The following is a 26,211-nucleotide window of genomic DNA, read 5'->3' on the forward strand; positions in this document are numbered from 1 at the left end:
GGCTGCCGTTTACTCTTTCCGTCCTCCTCTCATCCGGTGCAACCGTCAAAGGGCATGCCATTAGGCAGGTGTGTCGGCTTCTTCACAGGTATATCATTGAAACCGGGAGATTTTTGTGTTCACTTCTCGATGCCTTTACTTTCCTCTAAAAATTATGATCTTTCTGATTAATTCTTAAAATTTAGATATTCTACTCGCACGCTTTGTTTCCTCGATTTTTATTCCGATTACCTCAAGCTCTCTCAAAATTCGTGATATTCTTTTTCTCTGAGTCCTCTCTATCTCTGAGCCGCTTGAGATAAACCTGGATGAGATTTTTCCTGTTTGGATCTGCACCAAACCCTAGCCAATCCCCCACCGTAGGTATGTGCCATCTTTTTTGAAACAACAACAACAACAACAACAACAACAACAACAACAACAACAACAACAACAACAACAACAACAACAACAACAACAACAACAACAACAACAACAACAACAACAACAACAACAACAACAACAACAACAACAACAACAACAACAACAACAACAAGACATTCAATTGGGCTACAAAACCCACTGAATTCCATGCAACTGCAATAGCCACCTGGGAGGCGGCGAATTTAATGTCATTTCCGACGAATGTCATTATCCTGAGTTGATATCCTTGCTTGCGTCGTTGTCATGTGACTAAAGCTGTAATGCCATTTGCAGATGTTTGCAGTGCGCACTGCCGAAGCCTAAACCCATGTAGTACGTCTCCGTTCGGCACGGCGTGTTCCATCTGCAGTCGCATACGGTTGAAATACCGCAGCAGCTGAGCGGCACCGAGAACCGTAATCGTCAGCCAGCTTTCTAAGAGCGTGAGCTCTTACTTCTTACATTTGTCAAGGACGCGTCTGTCTGCAATGAAGGTCAAATTGACCAAAACAGTCACCACGTGACCCCACTGTATCGCATAGCAACAGAGGGTGCGTGCCGCCTCAACTGATACCTATACTTTCGATCCTTTATGTGCCAGTACAGCAGCCAGTATAGCGGCCATAGCGGACACCGGTATGGAGCCCATGCGGAATCAACAGTGATAAGCCCAATTCTGGCTGGTCCACTTATTTCCCACAGGGGGCGACGTAGGTGCTATAAAGGTAGCCCCAGCTCCACTTTCCCATGCGATACCCACGAGGGCTCTCCCATCTGTGCTACTTGGATAGCGTCCAAAATGGGACATTGCCAGGAGGATGAATTTAGGAGCGCCATATGTAACGGGTGCACTGAGAGCCGATTTGGCCAAGAATTAAGCCACCTCGACCGTTTCAGGAAACACTGGACTGCCCTGTGGGCCAGGTAAAAACCACTCCCTTGACACTGCGTGGAACAAGGGATCCCAGGGAGCGGTTCAAGAGAGCGTATAAGGCCCTTTTCACAGAAGCAAAAGAAGAACCCGCCGCGCTCGTTGCCTCGAGCATCGACTGCACGCTCACTCTGCACGCGGTGTTCGGGCAGAGAAGACTGCATAAGCGCGCACTGCCTGCCTCGACGCTCTTCCCAGCCCTGTCAGCAGCTACCTCTCCGGCGTGTCTGCTATGGACACAGGTAAGCCACTCGCCTGTTTTTTAGGTATGGGCTGACCAGCTCGTCAGGGTCTTTAGCACTCTAAGGATAAGCGTCCGGCGACCTGCTCCTAACGGGCTTCAGAGGGACGGGCGAAGCAGCTTTGGTACGTGCCGAGAACGTGGAACTAGATGAGGATGAAATCGCGAAGCCTCTTCGTTGAAAGGCGAATCTCCGTACAGCTGCATTTTCTCATTGCTCCAACGATGTGTGCTTCAAGGCTAATTGTCATTTGCTCATGATAGGTCGAGCTGTGCCGAGCTGTGGGATGGCTAGGCCTAATCTTTGTTCCTTACGTCTTGGACTTAGCCCCTCATCTGCACATCGATATGTTTCAGCGCTACTTCTAGCTTCGAAAAGATCTGTGTTGGGACGATGTGTCCCTTCGTGAACTCCAATTCCGTATTACTCGCTTGAGGCAGCGTTTTCACGAACATAATGAATTAAACAGATTTGTATTAAAGAATAATAGCTTTTTTGTAAAAAACGCAGAACTGTGCAGCATTGCTATCCAAGCAATTCTGAGCGAGCTGGAAATGAAATAATGGTCGATAGCCCAAAGTGTTGTTCCGTCCATCACTCAAAATTTCTTTTCCAAATCTGCACCTGCATTCTTCGTTTATAGTAACTATTTTATAGTAGTTATAAAATATACAGTATTTATAGTAACTACTGTCATCGTTGCCGTAAAAACTGGCCGCAACGATGATAATGCTACTTGTATTTGGCCGCATATTGCAATCCTTCGATTCCTCTTCGATCTTCATCACGCCGTCGTAATGCATACGAAACATTTATTTTTAAACCTTTAGGCACCCCACCTCGTAGTATTAGGGTTATTAGCTGCGAGAATATTTTACCAGCTCTCTCCTAAAGCTCCCTGTTTATTCGGGAGTATTTCATCAAATATAGACAGAGAGAGAGACAGGTGGCTATGACATTTTCTGGCTATTATGCTTTCCGAAAAAAAAAATACTGCGCAGTTATAATACACTCATACCTCATTCATTTCAAATATGCTACCTAAGTACGTTGCAGCAGCCGTGCCTGTTGACGTTAGTGTGTGCGTGTGCACGTGGGTGAACTTGTGATCGGTAGTTCCGTGCAGCTCCTGCAGTGCTGAGTGCCATGCCGATGTCTTTGTTTTCCTCCTTCCAGGCAGCGAGGCAGTGGACGTAGCCCGCGCCAGTGTCAGCAACGCGTTCCTCTCCTTCAAGCAGCTTTACGTCATCCTCTGGAAGAACGTGTACGTGAAGCGGCTGTGTCGCCACTACTTCACCACTCTGCTGGAGATCGCCCTCATCACGGCTCTGCTGCTCGGCATCCAGGAGAACTCGGTGGTCAGGGAGCCCCTGATTCGGCGGGGCCCCACCGTCTACCTGCCCATCCACACGAACGCCTACTGGAACACGCAGCCTGACCTGGCCACCGTCCGACAGGTACGCACCCCTCGCTGTTTAGTGACGTGCTACAGCGATCCTACGTTACGTTGTCGCTGAGCGTGGCAAGGTTTGAGGCAGTCATAGACAAAAAAGAAAGACAGTGAAAATTAAACTGGAGTAGCATTTCTGTAGAATCTATGGGGGTCCTGTCTTTGGTTGATTTCGCACCGATAAGTAGGCAACAGATTCCGACAACGACTGTCAACGTGAATGACAGCTGTTGCACGGTCATTTTGTTGCCCATGTCGGTTGTCAGCATGGGGACACCGTTAGATGAAAAAAACATTGACAAAAAGACAGTGAGAATTAAACCGGATTAGCATTTCCGTAGCATTTATCGGGTCCCTGGTTGACTTCACGCCGATCAGTAGTACACAGACTCCCACAACAAGGACTATCAATTTCTATGACAGCTGTTGCCCAAACATTCTGTTGCCCATATCTGCTGTCAGCAACTATAAACGGGGACGCCATTCAATGAAAAAAGAACTATTTCGGGCCGGAATATTTCTTATGGCTATATTGCGGTTGAGTTCAATTTTTATTGCTTCTATTTTTTTGTCACTGGTTCGAGCAACACCCTGCCCCCCCCCCCCCCCCCCCCCCCCTATCAATGAGATCTGTGAAACGGAGTAGTGGCTAATAAAGATTGACATATTATATGCCGATATCGGTCATGTCTTTGCCAAAAGTAAACAGACTGCCCTGTTTGCTTCTCAGTTGTATAGCGGGACACTTATTGCACCCGTGAAGCTATAATTCACTGTGAGGTAAGGAGAACCCTTTTCCTCGTTTTCCGATACCTTTTGGTTTTTAGGGAATCCGTAGGGGCTCCACTATATGAGGGGGAAACAAACCATGCAGCCTGGCTACTTTTGGCAAAGGCTGCACGTTGAGAGGAGCTTTCAGTTTCGGGCCAAGTTTAGACTCGGGCGCAATAAGACGCGTTGAATATTAAGAAAACCAAAGCAATGTTCAACAGTATAGCAAGGGAACAGCAGTTCACAATTGGCAATGAGGTGCTGGAAGTGGCAAAGGAATACGTCCTTAGGGCAGGTAGTGACAGTGGATCCGGATCATGAGAGGGAATTAACCACAAGGATAAGAATGGGGTGGAGCCCATATGGCAGGTTCTCTCAGATCATGAATGACAGTTCACCAATTTCCCTCAAGAGACAAGTGCACAACAGCTGTATCTTACCGGTCCTCACCTACGGGGCAGAAAGCTGGAGGCTAACGAAAATGGTTCAGCTTAAGTTAAGGACAACGCAGCGAGCCATGGAAAGAAAAATGATAGGTGTAACGTTAAGAGATCGGAAGCGGGCAGAGTGGGTGAGCGAACAAACACGGGTTAATGACATCCTAGTCCAAAACAAGAGGAAGAAATGGGCTTGGGCAGGGCATGCAATGCGAAGGCAAGACAACCGCTGGTCCTTAAGGGTAACAGAGTGAATTCCAAGAGAAAGTAAGCGTAGCAGGGGGCGGCAGAAGGTTAGGTGGGCGGATGAGATTAGGAAGTTTGCAGGCATAGGGTGGGCGCAGCTGGCAAATGACCGGGTTAATTGGAGAGACATGGGAGAGGCCTTTGCCCTGCAGTGGGTGTAGTCAGGCTGCTGCTGATGATGATGATGCCTGTCTGAATCCTAACCCTTTGGTGCTTGCGTGGTCGCAGGTGTACTACTTCCCTCCAAGGAACAAGTACCTCAGCCGACTCACGCACGAGGCCTTCAGCACGTTGCGCGTGACCAAAGTCGTGGAGGTGCCCACGTTAAAGCAGCTCTCGCAGATCCAAACCGAGATCATCCGCCACTCCGCCAACGGCACCAAACCCGCGCGCTCTGTGGCCCTGTTTTACACCAACGTCGGGGTCAACGACACCGACGCGCAGCCCGTCAGCCTTCACGTCTCGTTCTTCGCCGGAAGCCTACCCTTCGACGTACAGGTATACGATACGGTGCCGTGCGCGGCATCTGCACGCATATTCGGCGTCTGTTGTCGGCGTTTCTGTCGTTAATCATGAGTGAAAAATCCGCAGAAAATTGGAGATGACACTTAAGCTCCGCCTTAAGGGTATGACGCGACAGCGTAGTGAGTTAGGTTCTTCATTTTTTTGTGTTTGACAGCTTTTAACGCATTTTTAATTTTTAAAAATCGTTTAAATGAATTAATGGATCATGGTTTATGGAGGTCTAACGTCCCAAAGCGACTCATGCTATGAGGGACGCCGTAGTGAAGGGCTCCGGAAATTTCGACAGCCTGGGGTTATTTAACGTGCACCTATATCGCACAGTACACGGGCCTCTGGAATCTCGCCTCCATCGAAATTCGACCGCCGCGGCCGGGATCGAACACGCGTCTTTCGGGTCAGCAGCCGAGCGCCATAACCACTGAGCCACCGCGGCGACTCAATTAATTGGTCAATTAGACTTAAATTGTCTTAATTACCATCATCAAGCATTGGAGTTTCATTATGAGCATTCTGACACCTTTGAACCCGCCTTTTTCCAATTTTTTCATTTGTTCGTTCCTTTGATTTATCAATTAATTACTATGACTTCGTTAACTCGTCACCGCCTATCATACACCGATCAGTCATCAATCACTAAAACCTCAAATTACCATGATGAGATTTTTTTTACGCAGTCCTCGATTATTTCCGGCACGTGGTGCAGACTACTACTACGCCGACGGCTTTTCGACCGAATAAGCTGTATACCCTATCACGTAAGAACCCCCGCCGAAGCAACCTAAGTGGCTATCGCAGGGCAGTGGCGAATCGCTTAATAGCTGCACCACTGCGCCAGGAGGGGTATGAGGACTCCCAGGGATATACGAATGTTGAGTAGAAAGTGACCCATTCCGCATATATGGACATTACCCCACTAACACTACCGCGTCATACCCTTAAGGCGGAGGTTAGGCGTCCCCTCCAGGCTTTGTTGTTGCCACGGTGGCTTAGCTGCAGTCAGCGCGCACCGAAATATTCCTGGTGAACCTGTAATTCCTGGAGAGCGGCTCGCTGCTCACAATAAGTCCTTAAACACTTGCTTCTTCGCTCCAGATTTATTCGAAGCATTTCTTAGTTTGTTCTTAGGATGCTAAAATATGTGGGACAGAAAAGTCATAGCTGAGCTTCTTTAGTGCCGAATGTCCGTAAATTAATGTCTTTGGCATCACCATCAAGACCCAGCTTTCCTGCTAAATGTTGGTTGTGCAAGTCAGATATAGTTTTGGAAGAGCCACAACATACACACACAGTGCCGCTTGTGTAGCCATTTTTAGACTTTTCGGACCCGCGCCATAATTCCGTAAATATGCAGGAATGCAGGACAGTTTCACGGTACACCGATAACACTTCGTGGTGGCGTCTGCAAGTGAGAAGGGTTAGTGTAGCACTTATTTTAAAAAACATGGAAAAGCCATAGGGTGATACAAAACGTGTGCTTTGGCATTTATTGTAAAAAAAATAATGAACTTCAATTCAAAGACACTTGTGTCCGAAAAGTTTAGTATAAACATCATACTTAGAGGCAAACCTGCCATTCTGTCTTGAAATAGTTTCTCGCGTTAAAACCTTAACCGTCGAAGCGTCTATTAACACCCCCCTTATGTAGGCAAAATGATATGAAAAGAAAATAATGGTCCAGTTGCGTAGTTAGGCAAAATCCGAATTAAGTGCGCTAGCGCTCAATGGCCATTGTTTTGCATTGTTTGTCCTCGATATATACTTATAGATACGTCTGAGCAGGTTGCCAAAAACCCTGTGGGCAGGTGGGCAGCCCACCACAGAGCATGCTTTAGGCATACAAACCCCCAACGGCTAAATTCGGGGATGACCATTATAAGTAATAGCGCACTTGTTAAAAAATACAGCGTGCTTGAGTATAGGCAATCGTTCCTCTGAACAGCTGTTCCTCTATTCCCCTCGAAATGTGCTTGCGGTGTTACTCCTCCCAGGTGAACTTCAGGCAGCGCCTCATCTCTCAGCCCGAGGGGCCCGTGGCGGAGGAGCGCTTCCCCGAGATGCACACCCTGCTGCCCATCATGGGGGCGCTGCAGCAGCGCCACCTGGAGCTGCAGGCCGAGCGCTTTCGCTACCCGCACCCCCTGGAGAAAGTGCGGCTGCAGAGGTTCCCCTTTCCCCCGTACATCGAGCACCACGACCAGAAGAACTACGCCCTTGTCCTCACCCGCTTCTGCATCGGCATGCTCATCCCCTTCTCGCTGTTCGTGGCCAAGCTGACCGACGAGAAGGCCACCGGTGAGACGGACTCAGCCTTAAGTGGTTACGGTTATACTTCAGCCATTTCCCGTTACCAAACAACACCAAACCAAACCAGTTAACGGTGTAGATAACAGCTTTTTTTTAGAGGGAGAGCTCTACTCCTCGGGGTACAACTACCAATTTCGATGTGGATGAGACAATAACCTTCAGTGCCTCACGAGGTCAAACCGAGTTTAACTGAATGGTGGTATGGCCCGAGCTATGGTAGTATGACCACGCGATCACATGAGCATGACCATTGGGTACCTGACCTTTGAACTTAAGATTTGATTTGAGGCTGTGAGCACTGCATCGGCAATGACCTTCAGTGCATCACAAGGTCAGACGAAACCTAACTGCGTAGTGCTATGGCCCAATCTATGGTATGACCACGCGATCATATGACTATGGCCATTGCGTATCTCACCTTGACCTTTGACCTTGACATTTAATTTGTGACAGTGGACACCACATCGACAATAACCTTCAGTTCCTCACAAGGTCAAACCCAAGCTAACTGCGTGGTGGTATGGCTCAATTAAGCTATGGTAGTGTGGCCATGTGATCATATGACTATGACCATTGGGTACCTGACCTTGACATTTGATTTGAGACAGCGGACATCACTTACCACCTAGTTCTAACCTCACAGTAACCCACTAATTGCACGCAATTACTTTACACGCCATGAAACAGTCTTCACCTTACTCAAGCCACAGCAAGAGGGTGATGAAGCCTTTGATTCAAACCAAGCGAACCGTGTCTCACCATGCTTACCAGAGCTTATATTTAGTTACAAGTCACGTTGAATAACCCCAGCCATTTCTTTTAATATCTTACGCATCGTGCCGTCTGCGTGTGTTCTGCGCATGCAGGCATCAAGGAGATGCTGCGGGTGGCGGGCGTCAACGACTGGGTGTACTGGGTGAGCCACTACCTGAGCGCCTTCTTCATGCACCTGATCATCGTGACGCTCATGCTGCTCTTCCTGTGCGTCAAGCGCAACGAAGAGGGCCGCGCCTTCGTCCAGTTCAGCGACCCCGCGCTCCTCTTCGTCATACTCATGTTCTTCTGCAGCCAGTGCATGGTGCACGCCATGTGCCTCTCGCTGTTCTTCGCCAATCGTGAGTGGCACGCACTGCCTGTTATGCCATGCACTGTCACACGGCATTCCTCGAAGGCCCTTCCAGCAAAGGCGCCCCTTTTCATCAAAGGAGCGACAGCTTAAAGAAGCAGTTACGCTGCTACACGGTGCAGCCCAAAGGAGTAACGGTCGTTGAGGCTTAGCACCCGCTGTTGTGCTTGAGGTGGCCGAAGTGAGAGTGCTAACATTTACTGCCTCGCGTTGCACATTTACTGCCTTGAAGTTTGGGCATAAAATATAAACACCTGTACAAAAAGCAAAGCCAGACACACCTTTCGTATTAAAAAAAATGTTTTCAAACATTGTTGGCTGCATCTATTTTTTTTTTGTCGTTTTTACTTTTTGTCGTTGGATGGCACTGCGATCGCAGGTTCTCGAAGTCCGTGCCTTTAGGCTCCGAAGGTCTCGGACGGACGCCTTTGCCTCCAAGGCCATTAGCAACATTTGTACCGTGTAGCTGCACTCCTTAAGCCTTTGGATATATAAGGACCCCATTCTCAAAGGCCTTTGCGGTGCCCGTGTGACAGGGGTATTAGTTCCTTTTGTCGTTTCAAGCGAGGGCTGCCGAAGGCAAGTTATTTATTTCGCTGCAGTTATTTATTTCATGCAGTGGCGTGTGTAGCAAGTTCTTCTGCGCATCTGCGGGCCACATTCGGCAACTTATTTTTCACGAGCAGATGAATTGCTCGCTCATTAAAATTCCAAGCATACAAAACCTATTGACACTGACAATATTAGCCCACTCATGCATAGATAATCATTATCTTGAGGACGCATTTTGAAGTCTTGAGCTTTGATAAGGTGACCAAGTGGTCCAAACGTACTTTTCTCCGCAGCACAACCAGTATTCTTCTTTTGCAATGCTGTACAATACGCTTTGTCTGTCAGTTTATCCTGAGCCCTGCGCTTGATTTTGCAAGTTTTTATAGTAAAACTGCAGCTGTAGCCGTGTGAGGCCGAGACTTTCATTAGCGTCTAGTTAACCTCCCTGCCTTTCTATCTCTCTCTCTCTATACTCGACTGCTCACGTGCTAACAGCAGGCTTATTGTGTGCGTGCGTATGCGTGTCATTACCTCACACTCGTAACTTCCACTCAACTGCAAGATTGCGTGATAAATTGAATCACTTTTGTTCCACCTTCTCCTGTTTTTCGACACGCAGAAAGCGTGAAGACTTCTTTTACTCAACCTGCGGTATTGTAAAAAAATTTCACTCTCTCTATGGAGGAACAAAAAAAGTACTCCACGTGGAACCTTTAAATGGACCTGTTAGACATTGCACCCAGTGCATGCGTAAAAACAACGTGCACAGGCGAAAGGCAGCTCTACTGTATACAGGGAGGTGCAAAAGCACGGCAATGCAGCATGCTCATTCTGTAATTACGGCGGCGAAGGCTGAATAATCCGCCTTTCGTTGTGCGCGCCTTCATAGCATTCTACAGTGATCGTCTTACACCACTCTGATCTCGACAACGAGGCTACCCGCATCCTTTGAAAAGTCCCATCTATTTTAAACACCATTAGCAACAGTAGCCAAAACGCAGTGCAAAGATCTACGCGACAATTCGCAGTAGTTGCTATTTCTCTTTGTTCAACAAAGTTTCTTGTAGACGAAACAAATCAAGTTACGTTCCCTTAAACTAATAGTTCCGCAAAGCAAGTTAAGTTGACTTAGTAATTCATCTGATCGAATAACCTGAAGACTGCCGCCTGGGCGCCTTTTTTTTTCCCGCCGATGGTGGTTCTAATCCTTTCGCATTAATCGATTTATGGGGCTTAACGCCCGAAAGCGACTCGGGCTATGAGGAACGCCGTATCAGTGGGGTTAATATAATTTCGGTCACCTGGGGTTCATTAACGTGCACTGACATCACACAGTATACGGGCCTCTGGCATTTCGCCTCCACCGAAATGCGACCTCCGCGGCCGGAATCGAACCCGCGTGTTACGTGTCAACATCTGAGCACCATAACCACTGAACCACAGTGGTTATGGTGCTCCCTAGTAGGCTGACTGCTGTAACAGCAGCGCTATTGCCGCTGTGGTCGCAGCCCACTCTGCTGTGGCTGGGGCCATGCTCTACTGGACGTTCAGCTGCGTGATGCCGTTCCTGTTTCTGGAGCACGCCGGCGGGCAGGGCTACTACTACATCGCCCGCGAGCACAAGCTGCTCACCGCCATCTTCCCGGGCATGAGTCTGCACTGGAGCTTCCGGGTGCTCGAGCGCTTCGAGAAATTCGGTGAGGCGTCGCGTGTAGCACACGAGCGGAAAGCTCACTGTTAACAACTGACGCTCGCTAGACCGATAAATAGCGCATGTACACTCTAAACACAAATACACCTATATGGGAGTAAAAAGGGAGTAAGCTGTCCCCTAGAGCACACCCTTTCTAAAAGGGTAGCGCACACCCTTTCTAAAAGGGTAGCGCACACCCTTTCTAAAAGGGTAGCGCACACCCCTTCTAAAAGGGTGTGCGCTAGAGGACAGTTTTACACCCCTTTTACTCCTTTTGTTTAGAGTGTAGCACTGCCGTACGTGTTTGATGTTAGGTGCTATCGAGCGCCGAAAAGAAAGCCATGTGCAATGAGCGCTTGACATTGGATTTTCTCCGAGCGCGGCTTTATGGAGGATTTCCGCCAAAATCTGAAGTTTTTTGCAGCTGTTCCTCTGCCTTAGCGAGGTTTTGTCTCATTTTTGAATGCGGCGTCTTCGTCAACTGGTGCCACGGCTAACGCCTTCACCGTTCGGCCGTATATATAGAGGCTCTAACGACATCGTTTGAACTCTAGTGGAACAAAGCTTGTTGTCAACCTTCCAAGAACTAAAGCACCCAAAGTCCTCTAGCTGCCAACCCGTGTGCAAGGCTCAGAAGCAATCATTAGAATCTGAGAACTTTTCATTAGGTCATTAAGCTTTTTATGTAATACTGACGTCCATTATATGACTGTCGCCTACGATAGTTCGGTTTTGAACATGTGATATGTTAATACTGTATAGTGAACAGTTCGCCGAAAACATTGAATTGATACTACTTCTATACCGAGTCAGTTTTTATATTGTATACACCAGTCGTGTTTTCCTTGAATATAATATTGCATACAATGTTGTTTTTGTCATATTGAAATCACGTATTTGCACTGCTCTACTTTGTTATGGTCTCTTGGGCCTCGTCAAGCTGCCCCGAGCAGCTTTTTGCCCAAGAGCTCCAACCATGTATGTATGCGGTTAAATAAATGAAATAAAATGAATTGAAACTGAAATTGAAGCTACTCGCGCTGACTACAAATTCGTTGTTTGTATTAATAATCAAAGAACACCACTCCTACATGTCTCTGGCTACGTGCAGTCGAGCACGGAGCAAATTGGGCCAACTTTTACGACCGCGCCGCGACCCCGGACAACGTGACGCTCGCCGAGATCGTCTTCATCGGCTTCACGTTCGACTGCTTCTTGGGAATCGTCATTTGGTACCTAGACAACGTGCTTTGCATGGGACCAGGGGTATCAAAGTCCTTCCTTTATCCCTTCAAGGTGAGCTCTCAACATAACGGTGCTCTGTGCGTTGGTCAGATAAAAGTGCAGCTTTCTTGGACATCTATTTTAGTTGTGAGAAAACTGTGGAATATCTTAAGACATTGTTATGAACATACTGATGAGATTGGTATAACCTTCTGATGCGTTGCAAAAGCTTGGTTTTAAAGTCTGTCCTGTGCTCGTGCCGATTAGTTATTGCCATAGAAAGCGAATGATGTGCATTCTTTGCAATAATATTGAGGTAACTGTAGAATATTGTAAGATAATGTTGTGAACATGTTGATGGAAGTGATGTAATCTCCCGATGAGGGGCAAAACCTGAAATTTAATTTTGTCCTGGGCTTGCACCGAATAGTTACCGGAGCGAGCCCGGGCTTAGCGAACGCTATCTGAAGATGTGCCAACGAACTTAATGCACATGCCACTGAAGAAACAACTTATGTGCCTCTCATAATTTGTGTTCATTTTGTGCGTTCAGTTTTTTGAGCTGTTTTCGAGCAACATGAACCAACTACCGTCGAACTCTGATATATCGAAATGGAGCGGAATATCGAAAGTTTTCTATATATTTAAAAGTTTACGCGAACTATTCTCGAACCCGGATATTTCGAAATCGAAGAGAATCGCGAAATTGTTCGATATATCGTTAAGTCGATATGTAGAAAATGGCAATACACAAGCTCATCTGTAACCTAGAAGAAAGAATACGCTGCACGCTTTCTAGTAACGTGCTTCTTGTAGGGAAGTGCCGGCCGCCAGAGCACTGGCACCGCATCGCTCGCCAGACATTGCTAGGGCTGACGTGCTTCGCATTCAAGTCGCAGCGGACAGTGCTTTGGAAGTAGCTGCTACTTATCATAATATATCTGAATTTATTTCCAGTTCGCTGTAATTAAAACAATTGTGCATTACAGTTTAGATACAGGTAGTTTCTGCAATGCTTCGGCAACGAAGCAAGCAAAACACTCTACGAGAGGGCGCCACTAGGCACAGTTTAGTTTATTTTACGCTTTAGGCCTGACAGCGAGGTGGCGAGGAAAATGAATACAGGAAACGAATGCAACCCTCAAGCACACCCCACGTTCACCTCGTCATGCGGTTTCACAGTGCAAGCGCTGCCTTGAGGTGCCCAGGGCCGTGCATTCGACCAGTCAACGCGCGCAAAGTGATCGAAGAGCACCGCTATAGGAGAATAGTCACTTGCAAACGGGCGACGCACCGTTCGATATATCGAACAATCTGGGGAAGCGGAGTTCGATATAATGCGACTTTACTACACTTTTACACGAGAGTTGAAACGAGATAATCCGTGTTCGATATAACCTGATTCGATATACGAGGGCTTGACAAACTAGAATTATTAGAATGGTTCAGCGTTGAAGGTGACTGTGGAATTTAAAAGAAGGTGCTCGTTCCCCACTAGGCGAGCTACTGGGTTCCAAGCATGACATTTGTTCCTGCACCTACGCGGAGGACGGATGAAATGTACAACTTTGAAGAGGAGCCCGTGGACCAACCCGTGACTATCGACCTTGTTCACGCCTGCAAGGTACAGTGCCAGCCGACATAATGAGCAACAAGGCGGACGTTCAATTGTTTAAAATCCTGCAGTGTATTGCATGTTTTTCATCAGAAATTACTTGCATGATTTGAGGAATACACGCTTAAAGTGGCGCCTCTATGAAGGATATTCTCAGCGGTAAAACATCACGGCTGAATCTTATGTCATAGCCAGAAACTCTAGGCTTCAGGCAAACTTGAGCGTAAACGACTCATGCGACACAGACTGACAAATGCACCAAATTCCTTCACGATACTCACGCTAGTACAAAAACCGTTTCTTTGTCAATGGGGTCATGTGTCCTATCTGCTACCCCCGATTCAAGCGATGTTCAGCATGTCTCTTGACACTTATCGCGAGCTATTATTTGGGCCATTAGTGAAGCCGGCCCAAGAAGGCATGCTATATTTGGCAGCGTTGTATTATGGAGCTGAACACTGTCCTCAGTGAAATAACCGCTAGACTGCTGTAGTAACCCGGCACTAATCGCGTGTATTGAATAGGCATATGACTGTACGGCACTCCAAATCGTTCACCATGAAATGTGAGCCGTAAATTTTACGCAGGACTATGATGGCGTGGTGGCTGTGAATGACGTCAACCTGCGCATATTCGACAACCAGATCACCGTGCTTCTGGGCCACAATGGGGCTGGGAAAACGACGCTTCTCAACATGATCACGGGTGAGCTGCATGATCACGCCTGAAATCGTGCGACCGGTGGCAACATCCGAGGTACATGTGAGGTTGGCGTCGCTCATCCGTACCCAACAATTCAGGACAAAAGCATTTTTTCAGCGGGAAACCGTTTATGAATACAATTTTTTCATATAATGAAAGATTTCACTATAACAATCAATATATCCGCAGGTCACCCGACTTGAGTCTTGTGTATTTTTCGCTCTTAACACGGAGCCGTCTCTGTTCGGAAGAATGTCTTCCGTATGCGGTCGCCTCTGGTTGAAGCATATCGCAGCAGCTACGCCCAAAAATCGCTTTACCGAGAAAAGTAATTTTCGGCTAGATTGCAGCGAAGCTGTATACCTCTAATATCCAAGGAAATTTTCATGTCGTCGTCGTCGTCAGCAATTAACCCCAGGAGTGGAAAAGTACCCAACAGCATAGAGATTGTATATCATACTGATCATAAAGCAGTCGTAATATAAAAATATTAAAAAAACGAATACAAATTGAAGAAATAAACATAAAACGTTCAAATATGCACATGTAGAAATATGAAATATAATAAAAACGTAAAATAAAAAATAAAAAAGCAAAATTATCAAAATGAAACAAATATAAAGGGTAAATATTCTTTGAAATCAGACATACAGCTCAGTACTTGTTTTCAGTAAGAAAAAACACAAAACAAGCATCAAAACTACATGTCTGATGAAAGGCGCGTGTGAACAATGGGAACACCGTCCAACGCGCTCCGGTAAACATTAGGTTCGAAAGGTGCTGACGTCATCCGAAGCCCTCGTGTGAAGTGCAAGCCGCATAATGTATGATAACGGCGCCTGCAAACAACGCGAAGCACGTTCCTTCTCCACGCGTGTTTCCCGCGGTAAGATTAATAATAATAATAATTGGTTTTTGGGGAAAGGAAATGGCGCAGTATCTCATATATCGTTGGACACCTGAACCGCGCCGTAAGGGAAGGGGTAAAGGAGGGAGAGAAAGAAGAAAGGAATAAAGAGGCGCCATAGTGGAGGGCTCCGGTATAATTTCGACCACCTGGGGATCTTTAACGTGCACTGACATCGCACAGATACGGTTGCGTTTTCGTGTTGTTGTCCTAAGAAAAAAAAACGCCAGGCTAAAAACTGAATGCAAACAGCATATCTCCTTTGAAATGAGGCATACAGCATACAGCTCAAGTACATTTCACTTGTCTTTGGTTTCACTCTTTGCTGAGCCGCGTGTGTGAATTTTCAAGTGACGTCGCAATAGGTAATTGGGTGCCGTTTTACAGCTTCGCTGTCCAACCCCTTTCCGAGCATGGACTAGAGCCACAATTTTTTTCCCTTCCAGGTTTCGTGCCTGCCAGCTCTGGACGCGTTCTCGTTGGGGGCTACAGCATCGAGACCTGCACCCGTGAAGCCCGACGCAGCATGGGTTACTGCGCCCAGTACAACGTATTCTTCGAGGACCTCACCGTCGAAGAGCACCTCATGTTTTTCGCCATCGTACGCACTCTGCACACGCCTACTAATCGGATCTGTTTCGAGCGACGTTATTTAGTGCGATACCCCTGTAGAGATTTGAGCACGTGAATGAAAAAAGGAATTAAAAATTCACAGTAACACTTAATTCCACTGTGTGTTCGCAATGCGATGACATTAGCAGCCGTTGACGCTGTTACCGGTAGCGATGTTACTTCCGGATTGATGACGTCACTTCCATCTGGCCAATGGGATGCTCCGGTAGTGCCAGTGTACGAATTTTATGGCCGATGACGCATTTTGTCCCCATGCGCTTGTAATGAAAAACCATTAAAAGTGATAGCCGTGACGTGTGTTCCTTGCGTTGGCCTCATGCACAGACAGCATCCCAGAAGCCCTTCATCTCTACATTTAACCCGGCCACAGCTCTCTAAAGGCCAGTGCAGACTTTTGCGGCTGACTCTGACCATGACTTATAATGTCATAAGGCTACTGCACCACGACCTGAATGAAAAATTCGAAATCTGTTGCCGGTAGGAGCTAGGAAACCCGTGCCGTAATCCAGGTAGCTGCATTACCTGGAAAAAGTCGTTTTGTGCGTCACTGTTTCTGCTACGAAAAGTAGTGTACCAAGTGCTGTGAAAGACTTCTGCGTTGGAAGCTGCCGACTCTTAATATACCGAGGAAAGGAAGCATGTTGCAAACGTTGCTCTTTTAACGACATCGGAAGGGGCAGGAATACTTTTAATATTCGTTCCATGATGGCTGGAATCGCAGAATTATGGGAAAGCAGACGGATATGGTCAGTGAAGTTTTTGGATCTGTTCGATTCACTTTTTTACTGTGTCTGATTTAGCTTAACTTTTCCCCGATCTAGATCACCATGGAACCATCAATGACAATGGAAAACACTTCACCTGAGCGGGCGTAGTCAGGCTGATGATGATGATGATGATGATATAGCAAGCTAGCTTGAACTGAATTTTATTTGGAAAGAACAACACGTGAGGTAATCTCTAATGCAAGCCCAAGAAGAGAGATCTAAGTATTCCGACATTATTTAATATGGCCTTATATTTCACCTGCGTTCCAAAGTATTGAGCAGCAAGAAAGAAAACTAGGCATAGCGATGTGTTCGCAGTAATAGACAGAAAAGTCATCGTTGCAGCTGAAGGGAGTGCGCTTGGACAAGGCGCGGGATGAGGTCTGGACGCTCATGAATGATGCCAGCCTGGCGGATTACCGCACGGTGCTGGCCGTTGACCTCTCGGCAGGCCTTCAGCGCAGACTCTGCACCGCTCTTGCCATCGTGGGCACACCCAAGGTACACAACTGACCCTAGGCACACTGGAACTGGCTACCCGACGCACTCTTCACCACGACTGAAGACTTATTGACCTCAACTAGGCACTTGCCTGAGGACAGCTATAGATTTTTTTTAAAGCAGTCATAAGTAGTTACATAGATATTTCCATCCCATGTTGTTTTGGTAAGGCAGAAACTTGGGCTAGTTGGATATTGTTTGAACTCATATTTTCTAGCGCTTAGTGAACACAAGGGACAAGAACACAAATACACAGGACGTACGACACAGGACTAGCGTACGTCCTGTGTATTTGTGTTCTTGTCCCTTGTGTTCACTAAGCGCTATAAAATATGAGTTCATGTTGTTTTGCTTTGCATTACATTGTACAATCTTCTATCGCGCCGCGGCGGATCAGTGGTTAGGGCACTCGGCTGCTGACCCGAATGACGCGGGTCCGAAGCCGGCCACGGCGGCCGAATTTCGATGGAGGCGAAATTCTAGAGGCCCGTGTGCTGTGCGATGTCAGTGCACGTAAAAGAACCCCAGGTGGTCGAAATTTGCGGAGCCATTCACTACGACGTCTCTCATAGCCTGAGTCGCTTTGGGACGTTAAACCCTAATAAGCCGGTACAATCGTCTAAAGACATGTCCAGAGCGCTCGAACTCCGTACAGTCTGCGGTCCGCAGCGCACAGAGCGACGTCTAGCGGCAGCGCCTGGTTCGAGATAGCCCATGTCTGATGCCCAAACGACACTCAAAGATGCGCAATCTCGAACCAGGTGCTGCCGCTAGACGTCGCTCTGCGCGCTGCGGAGCGCAGACTGTAAGGAGTTCGAGCGCTCTGGACAGGTGTGTGGACGACTGTACGTTGTGGATGACCTTAATATGCGAAAGTTAGTCTCCTAAATGCTTTTGATCTTTGTTAAAAGTTGTGCCTGTGAAGTGTATTTTGTGAAACGTGTTGAATCTATTTTGTAAGTATCTTGGGTGGCCGCTTCTAATGCTGTTAATGTGGTTGTCTGAACCAAGGACACCTGAAGGTGCCTTAATGTTGCCCTGCGACGTAAATCAAATATGTAGTTTTTGTTTTTTGCAAACATAGCGACATTGTGTTGCCTGAACGGCGAAAGACATGGGGGAATTAAATCAATGTTTAGTATCTTAACACGCTCCAGAAAGTCTCGCTTGCCGGACGCATGGCGTCGATGGCCCTGTGGGGCCGATGGCGTCGAAACATAGCGGCGATTTTCCGCAGCGGCAGAAGTAAGGTGGTATGGTGTTGTCGTACCCATTCTCCAACCTGGGTATCAGCTTCCGTGGCCGCGTTTCTAACCCGTGCATCCTGCCCGACACAGTCGCGGCAGACACGTTAACACAGTCAGGGGGCGGCCACATTGGGCGCTGCCTTTCTAAATGGTGGTGAGTCGAAACGGATCCAAAATATGATGCGTCAGAGTGTCGTAAGCATTTTTTATGAGATAAAAATGATAAACGTGTAGGTAAAGACCTAGGTCACCTCTAGCGGGTGACCTAATTGTCCATTTAGATCCAACCTATCGCTGAGGCGAACGCTGCTATCGGAACAGCGACCGCAAAGAGGTAGCAAAGAAAACAAAAATTCGGGTGGCCCACCCTGCAGGGAAGGCGTGGTTCAAGAAGATGGACAAGACGGGGTGAGGGAGAGGAGGACAAACGTCCCCTGCATCCGCTCTTCTCCCCAATCTCATCAAAGCCAAAGTGATTACAAGGAAAGATCGGGGAGCCCTCTCGGTTGTGTTAGTCGCCACTGCCCTGTCAGCGACGTGGGCGCAGATGGAGCAGGGGTGAAAATTCGCGGCTTTGGGTTGCCCTGGAAAGGGAATTATTAGAGTTTTGGAGTTTGAGACGTCGTGGTGCGCATGCGTAGAGCGCAAAGCCGCCCCGCCTCTTGGGCTGAAGGTAGCGGCGAACCCTATTGCAGGGAAGCTTCCGCTGCGTGTGTTACAGGCGCAGCTCTGTCTGGTAGCGTCCAATCTCAGCACTGTATTCGTGAAACGCGGTATTATCTGAGCTTTATATTTTGACTTTTGTAAGTGAAATAACTTTAGTTTGCACCCTCCGATATCAATAATTCTTTCTGCATTAGTACCTGGAACGCATGAGGCATGGCTTTATACATAAACACTGACCCTGAAAAAACATCGCAGTACCCCATGAGCAGGTTCTACGTGGATTCCTTTTCAGAGTGATGTGAAAAAAAAAAGATGCATTACATTGTACATTCGTCTATCCCGCGGCGGTGGCTCAGTGCTAACTTAGTGTGCCAACACGTAGTTCTCTGTTGTGCTGTCAATAACGGCTGTTACATCTAACGTCAAGAGCCGCGAATGGCAGACGGCTTAAGCAGGCATCCCCCCTAAAATAAATATTCAAACGTGCAGTAATTTTTGGCTATGGTGCCTCTAGAAGAGGCTGTTAATTATCGCTCTGGTATTTTTCAAGTCAGCGCGTGCGTCGTCCATTTTCTTGAAGTTCCGGTACAACCATAGACAGGCTGCCCAGCCCCTAGCACTGTAATGATAGCAGAAGGCGTGTAGGTTCTTATAAGCTTAGAAAATAACTGGAAAATAGATTCTACTAGCAGATCGCCAAAATAAGGCAAATCGAGAAAGAAAACAGGGTATATTGATCGGACTTAAATTCACTAGACAAGGTGCCTCCGGCTACTAGCAAGATTCAGAGGGGATATGCCAATAAGCCCACCCCTCCTTATAGCACGGATGAGAGTTAAGAACAAGGCCGACGAACATAGGTGAGTTGCATTTGAGGCTGTAAGTGAAAGTACGGCTGAGCTTCCGCTTAAAGTGCGCAAGGCAAACAAGCTGTAGAGCAGAATGAATAGACGTTATTCCGTCTCCACGGCTCATATTGTAACATGTACAGTAAAGTGTTTTCGCATAGACAATGTGCTGCGAAAAAGAAGCACCTGAGGGGTGGGTGAAGGTGGAAACTTTATTACAACAAGGAGAGCGTATGAGCCTCCGAAGGGGCCCTACAGACTAGGTGACATCCTCAGTCCCTGGCGTCATAGGACGATACCGCTGCTTTGGCTAACGTTAATAATGGCCTGTTGGACCCCGAGATCGGAGCAGCTAATCAGGGCCACCTCCCAGTCTTCTCGGGTAGGATTGGGGAGAGGGGGGGGGATGGCTGTGTTCTTCTGGCAGGCCCACACCATGTGGTAGACGTTGGCTGTCTCCCCACAGTGCTTGCACCTGCCAGTGACCGCGGGGTCAATGTACTGTAATATAGCCGGGCAGAGCAACATGTTTGCTTGTGGTCGGCTTAGAATTCCTTCTCCCGCCTTATCCAGGCCCTTAGCGGGGGTGTGGATATCGGCAGTGATGGGAGCGATAGTACTCCAGACTGTCTTTGTGACACAGCAGCGGCAGTTGCGGGGTCCAGTTCATAAGGGTTCAAACGAGGTACCCTGGGAATGAGACGCGGCCTCGTTCCCTTAAAGTCCCTGCCCAAGCAGCACAGCTAATCGGCCCAATATTGGAAATGCATTGGCAAAGGCTGGTCCTACAAAGGACAACCCATCTCCAATATTGGTAAAACCAACCATATCCAATATTGGGCCAATTACCTGTTTTGCTTGGGATCAATGACCTGGTGTCCACACCAACCGTTTTGGGGTGAGGTCTGTGACCCTCATGTTCGCTTTCAGAATATCGCAGCGGTGTCGTGCCATGCATTGCCGGGTCGCCGTGCAGGTGGTGATCCTGGACGAGCCCACCACCAGCATGGACACGGACGGACGCCACGAGTTGTGGGAGCTGCTGCTCAAGCTGCGTCGTACCACGTGCGTCTTCCTCACCACCCAACACCTGGACGAGGCAGATGTGCTCGGAGACCGGGTCGCCATCCTGGCCAACGGAGGCATAAGGTATATACATTAGAATTTATAATAAGGAATTTAGGGAAAAATAACGATTATTAGGAGATTAGCCAGAAATGTGGGGAAGATGCAAGGAACTAATTTGTAAAATATGATACCGGATGCGTGGCGTTTGTTTACGCGTATGCATCAAAGAGAATGCCCAGTGCAACCCGCAGCTTGTAGAACTTCAAGCGTGGCGTGCGTAATGAGTGGACGCAGTTCCTCATCAAGAAACTGTCATCTTGGCCTGCGTTTTTGCGACGCTCTTTCAAAGCGCAAATCGAAATAAGTGGAGTGAACGAAAACGCTGGTCACGGTAAGGAACTCTGTTCGCAAACCGCCACCAAACGTCCACGTCTTGCGTCCCCGATATGCTTTCGCGTTCCCATACGTAAGCAGCCTTAAGCGTCTCTGCCGAATTTGTTTTGCCGTCTGCTGGTTGTCGCCGCTTAGACTATACGTTATGCACACAGACGATAAACCGAACTTTTGCGGTTGTGAATGTTGACGCGATGACAAGTAACATTCGAAAGGAAAAACTTGAGTACTCCTTTTGTTTTGTCATCTAATCAGGCTTTTTCGGGCTAGTGCGAGCTGCCTCCTATTTTTTGAGGGGCACATTAAACACCATGAAAAGTTCTAAGAACTAGGTATCGCTTGACCAGCTCAGGCGACGGTCCTTGATGAAGCGGGAAGCACTGCTTGCAGGTGCTGCGGATCACCGACGTTCCTCAAGCAGCGCTTCAGCACCGGCTATCGGATGCAGATCAACAAGTTGCCCAACTGCAACGTGCCGGCAATCGCGAAGCTGCTGCGCAAATACGCCTCCAAAGCGCGCGTGCAGAGCGATTCGCTGAACGAGGCAGTCTTCCTCCTTGGCCAGATCATCGCGACCAAGGTCATCATAGCCATGTTCAAGGTATACCTCATCAATGAAGGCTTTTTTTCATCTCATATTGTGGCATTACATGGTCTGGGTGCATATGCAAAAAGCTGTTGACGAATACTGGTAAAACACACGAACGTCTGGACGTTCCTACAAGCAAAGCTCGTGTGAGGCACTATCTGACCTTCCTAAGATTTAATGTAGAATGCCACCCTGCATACGCAATGTCTCATATTCTCGAGTGTGCCAGATATTTCGGGATAACGCTAACATCTTAATTACAAGGGAGCACCTGCAAATATTAATTGCCTCAGTAAATACCTACAAGGTATGTGCAAACGTAATTAATCGGTGGCAAAATTAGACCAGTCTAATAATCGGTGGTAAAATTAGACCAGTCTTAAGACTTCAGTCAACCAAAGCACCAGGCTGACTTTAGTAAAGACTCCTCGATAACATGCCTCAATCACAGCATCAATCAGGTGATGCAGATATGAGCAGAGTATAGCTTCTATATATAGCCTTCATAGATTCCTAGAAAGCATTTTACTAAGTAGAAACCTCCGCAGGCCCGCACGCATTGCGGAAACACGGCACAGAAAGACCTTATGTAAAAATACTGGAAGATATCTATAGCCGCTGCAGAGCCACCATAGTCCTCTTCCGGGAAACTGGAAAAATCCCTACCAAGAAGGGTGTCAGGCAGGGAGACATGGTCTTTCCAGTCCTGTTAACCGCGTGCTTACTGGAAACATTCAGAGAGCAGGAATGGGTCGAGTTTGGATAAACGTTAATGGCGAGTACCTTAGTAGTCTGATTTGCTGATTACGCTGCCTTGCTCAACCTTAGCTACCCATTGTAAACCATGACCGAGGATCTTGACAGGCCAAGAAGAACGGTGAGCGTAGAAATTAAAATGAAGAAATCTTTTAATGTTCAGTCGCATCGGGATGGCACAACACTTAACGATAGAGAGCAAAGCACTAAAAGCGGTCGAGGAATACATCTACAAGGGCAAGTATAGTAACCGCTGTTGTGGACCACGAGAGTGAAATGCGAATGAGGTGGAGAGCATTTTGTAGGCAGTCTCCGATCACGACCAGCAGCTTAACGGTATCCCTTAAGAGTGAAGAAAGACAGCTAAGGGCGCGGGAATTTAAATGCTAGCGAAAAGGCTATGTTAAGTTGAGGAGAGCGCCACGAGCTATGGAAAAGAAAATGACAGGTGTAACGTGAAGAGACAGAAAGCCACGTGGGCGAATGAGATTAGGGAGTTGGCGGGGATAAGGTGTAGGTGGAACAGGACTGTGTGAATTGTAGGGATAAGGAAGATGTAGGGAAGTGCACCTGACAGGTCTTTCTGTAAGCGCACGAAGCAAAGTTACAAGTGACGTCAAAAAGCACCGTGCGCTCATGTGCGACTATGCCGGCCTTAACTACAGATATTAATGTGCCCTACCTCTAACACTCAGTTGGGCGATTCATGAAGTTGAATGGCAAAGACTGGCTCTGGCTAATTATGTCGGCACCTTTATGCACAACAGCACATCGCTATGGTCTTGTTTCTTAGCCACTATGCGAGGTTTAGGTAACGAGCCACATGGGTGTTTCCAAGCTTTAGGCTACTAGCCGTCGAAGACGTTTCTCTTTTTTCAGAATAGAAATTATCCGGCACTGATGAGAAAACATCAGAGCATGAAAGAGAGTACAAAACTCTCATTTCCACGCTGCAGGACATAGAAAAGCACACCGATGAGCTGGGCATCGAGTCGGTGGGTGTCTCGGTCACCTCGCTGGAAGACGTCCTGATCCGCGTGGGGGAAGACCAGCACGTGCACCGCCAACAGCGCAAGTTGCCCGAGGGGGTAGACGAAGACGCCACCGTCATGGAGGCAAAGGGTGAGCTCCGGAAATGACGCAAAGGAAAGGAAGTGCGCGGACGAGGGTTGACTGCAGCAGTTACCAAGATCCTTGTCCACATTACGGCTTTGGAAGCGTAATAAGTGCGATGGCTAATATTGCCAGCACTGCCCCGTGAATCTATTCTTGCTCTTAGCCCAACGTCGTCGCTTTGATGCTTCTATGCCCATTCTCGCAAAGGGCACAGGTTCACAACTTGCTGTTTAAGAAGTTTCCTAATCTCGGCCATTTCCTTCTGCATCATGGTTCACGGTATCACCAATAATGACTTCACGGACTATATGCAAGACTTTTAAACTGCCAACGATGGGAGAGAACAGGATTAGAATTAGTAGAGAGTTTTGAAGAAAAAAACTGCAGAAGTGCTTTTCCTTCTCGAAACATTAGACCACGGAAGCCGCGAAGCTTCCAAGGATTCCGCTGCGTGGAAAGAACCGCCCTATTGCAGTGACAGGAACAGAACTGAACGCTGAACATTGCCGAGAACTTGCTGTATGAAAGTTGGTGTAGAAACTACAAGACCGAGGTGACGGATACCAAGCGTGCGAGGTTCACTCGTGAGCACGTGAGAAACGAACACGTCTACATGTTACCACCTTACGCTTATAGCTGCTACTACGTAGGTCTGGAACAGTAGCTTGGTTTGGGCTAGTTGGTAACAGTTCTTAGAAAACATAGCGCAAAAAGGACACGAACGACACAGAAGTGGACAGGACAGGCGCCTGTCCTGTCCACTTCTGTGTCGTCCGTGTCCTTTTTGCGCTATGTTTTCTAAGAACGTAGGTCTGCCCAGCTGGTTCGTCCCTAAGTAGGATCCGCACGCACGATATCATGGGAATACGGAATCAGCATATGAGTGCGCGGAAATAAGTGCGTATACCCATATGCTTTCCGCATCTGCTCATAATGCACTCTTAACGTTTCCCGTTTCAAATGATGCCCACGACGTTGCATGGCGTCAATACATGCGGTCCGTATAGTCAGTACAAGTTCTCTGCATTCTGTATGAGCCGTATGGAAAGCATATAAGAATCATTATACGGAGGGCTCCACTAAGGAGAGATTGTATATTTCTAAGCGTAGGGCTACTGTGGTAACCAGGGGATTGCAGGCATTGAATGCATTGCTGTTGCTTCTGGAAACACGCAGCGCCCCTGGTGAAGGTGGTGGCAAGCAGCACGTGTTCGGACGCGTCGCTCACTGAACGCGTGCGCGCCGTCTTCGCCAAGCGCACCATCCACGCGTACCGCGAGCGACGCATGCCGCTGTTCAGCTGGGTGCTGCCGCCCTGCCTGCTGACGCTACTCTTCATTGTGGAGCTGTGGGGCCTCAGCGGCAGCAGCCGGGAGCTGCAGAACGTCGACGACACGCTCAGATACACCTTCCCCAAAGTGCTCGAGTTCTCCGTGGTGAGTGCCAAGACATCCTCATGGATGGATGTGCGCTAGGCTGCACAGATGAGGTGGGAGTAATGCGGTGCAAGACGAGGCCGTGAATAGTTGTTGTGAGATACTTTGGGATAGAATCGTGTGTACACGGCTGAAGGTCTTTGTCACAGGTTGACTCCATTCGAGCCCACGCGCAGCGCTAACGGAAAGTCCGGCGTCCGGTACCGCGGTAAACGATAACGCAAGCACGGTAACGATATGCCATAACTCTCTAATGACACCGCAAAGAAATGACAACACAGAATGAACATGTTACGGGAGGGATGCTAGAGTCGCACTCCACTCTTAACACGAATTAGCCTTTTATGAGAGCAAAAAGGTGAGTACGCTGTCCTCTAGCATACTCGCTTTTAGGGGCAAGGTACGCTGCCCCAAGTGGCGGGGTGTATTTCGATCCCCAAATATACGAAACAGTGCTTACTGTTCGCAACTGAGGCTTATTCCCATCGCCGAGCGTAGTAGCTTGATGAGAAATGGAAGAACGCTCTTAACCGCGGCTCCAGAGGTCTGGAGGTTTGCAAATAGAGGAGATATAAACCTAGGTTAAAATCGTCGTAACTGCTAGAAGTTGGCATGTTTTGAAGAGTGAATTTGTTTCTGTTGAAAAGCATAAGTATCCCGCATTTTAGCGATAGAAATCTACCCCTTGGCTTGGGCATAATTCCTTGCCCATAATAGGGAGTGTTCTAGAGGAGAGTTTACTACCTTTTTACTCCCATGTAGCCCATATAGTGACTTGGGTCTGTTGTCTGACCGCTGGCTAGCGGACTGAGGATTCTATCCCGCCCCCTGCTCATTTTGTCTCGCCAAGAGTGCTATATCTTGGTAAATATCCAGCCGCTACGGTGGCTCAGTGGTTATAACGGTCGGCAGCTGACCCGAAAGACGGGGGTTCGATTCCGGCCGCGGCGGTCGAGTTTCGATGGAGGCGAAATTCTAGAGGCCCGTGTACTGTGCGATATCAGTGCACGTCAAAGAACCACAGGTGGTCGAAATTTCCGGAGCCCTTTACTACGGCGTCCCTC

The 26,211-nt window shown here is 47.9% G+C and overlaps 1 protein-coding gene across 1 annotated transcript; it reads left to right on the forward strand.

The window, feature by feature from the left end:
* Positions 1-1,486: 1,486 nt before the first annotated feature.
* LOC144134500 (phospholipid-transporting ATPase ABCA3-like) lies at positions 1,487-25,186 on the forward strand. Its single transcript, XM_077667408.1, has 15 exons — positions 1,487-1,575; positions 2,752-3,032; positions 4,708-4,977; positions 6,993-7,296; positions 8,175-8,423; positions 10,495-10,683; positions 11,791-11,975; positions 13,402-13,527; positions 14,106-14,223; positions 15,574-15,728; positions 16,873-17,028; positions 20,766-20,938; positions 21,641-21,851; positions 23,552-23,717; positions 24,888-25,186. The coding sequence occupies exons 1-15, from the start codon at positions 1,566-1,568 to the stop codon at positions 25,184-25,186; spliced, it is 2,892 nt and encodes a 963-aa protein (XP_077523534.1). The 5' UTR covers positions 1,487-1,565.
* The last annotated feature ends 1,025 nt before the right edge of the window (positions 25,187-26,211 follow it).

This window comes from Amblyomma americanum, chromosome 5 (genome assembly GCF_052857255.1).
Source record: "Amblyomma americanum isolate KBUSLIRL-KWMA chromosome 5, ASM5285725v1, whole genome shotgun sequence".
Taxonomy (NCBI): Eukaryota; Metazoa; Arthropoda; class Arachnida; order Ixodida; family Ixodidae; genus Amblyomma; species Amblyomma americanum.

Coding starts and splice junctions, on each gene's coding strand:
- LOC144134500 (XM_077667408.1), top strand. Junction 8,424..10,494: donor CTCGCTGTTCTTCGCCAATC/GTGAGTGGCACG, acceptor CTGTGGTCGCAG/CCCACTCTGCTGTGGCTGGG. Junction 15,729..16,872: donor ACCTCATGTTTTTCGCCATC/GTACGCACTCTG, acceptor TCATCGTTGCAG/CTGAAGGGAGTGCGCTTGGA.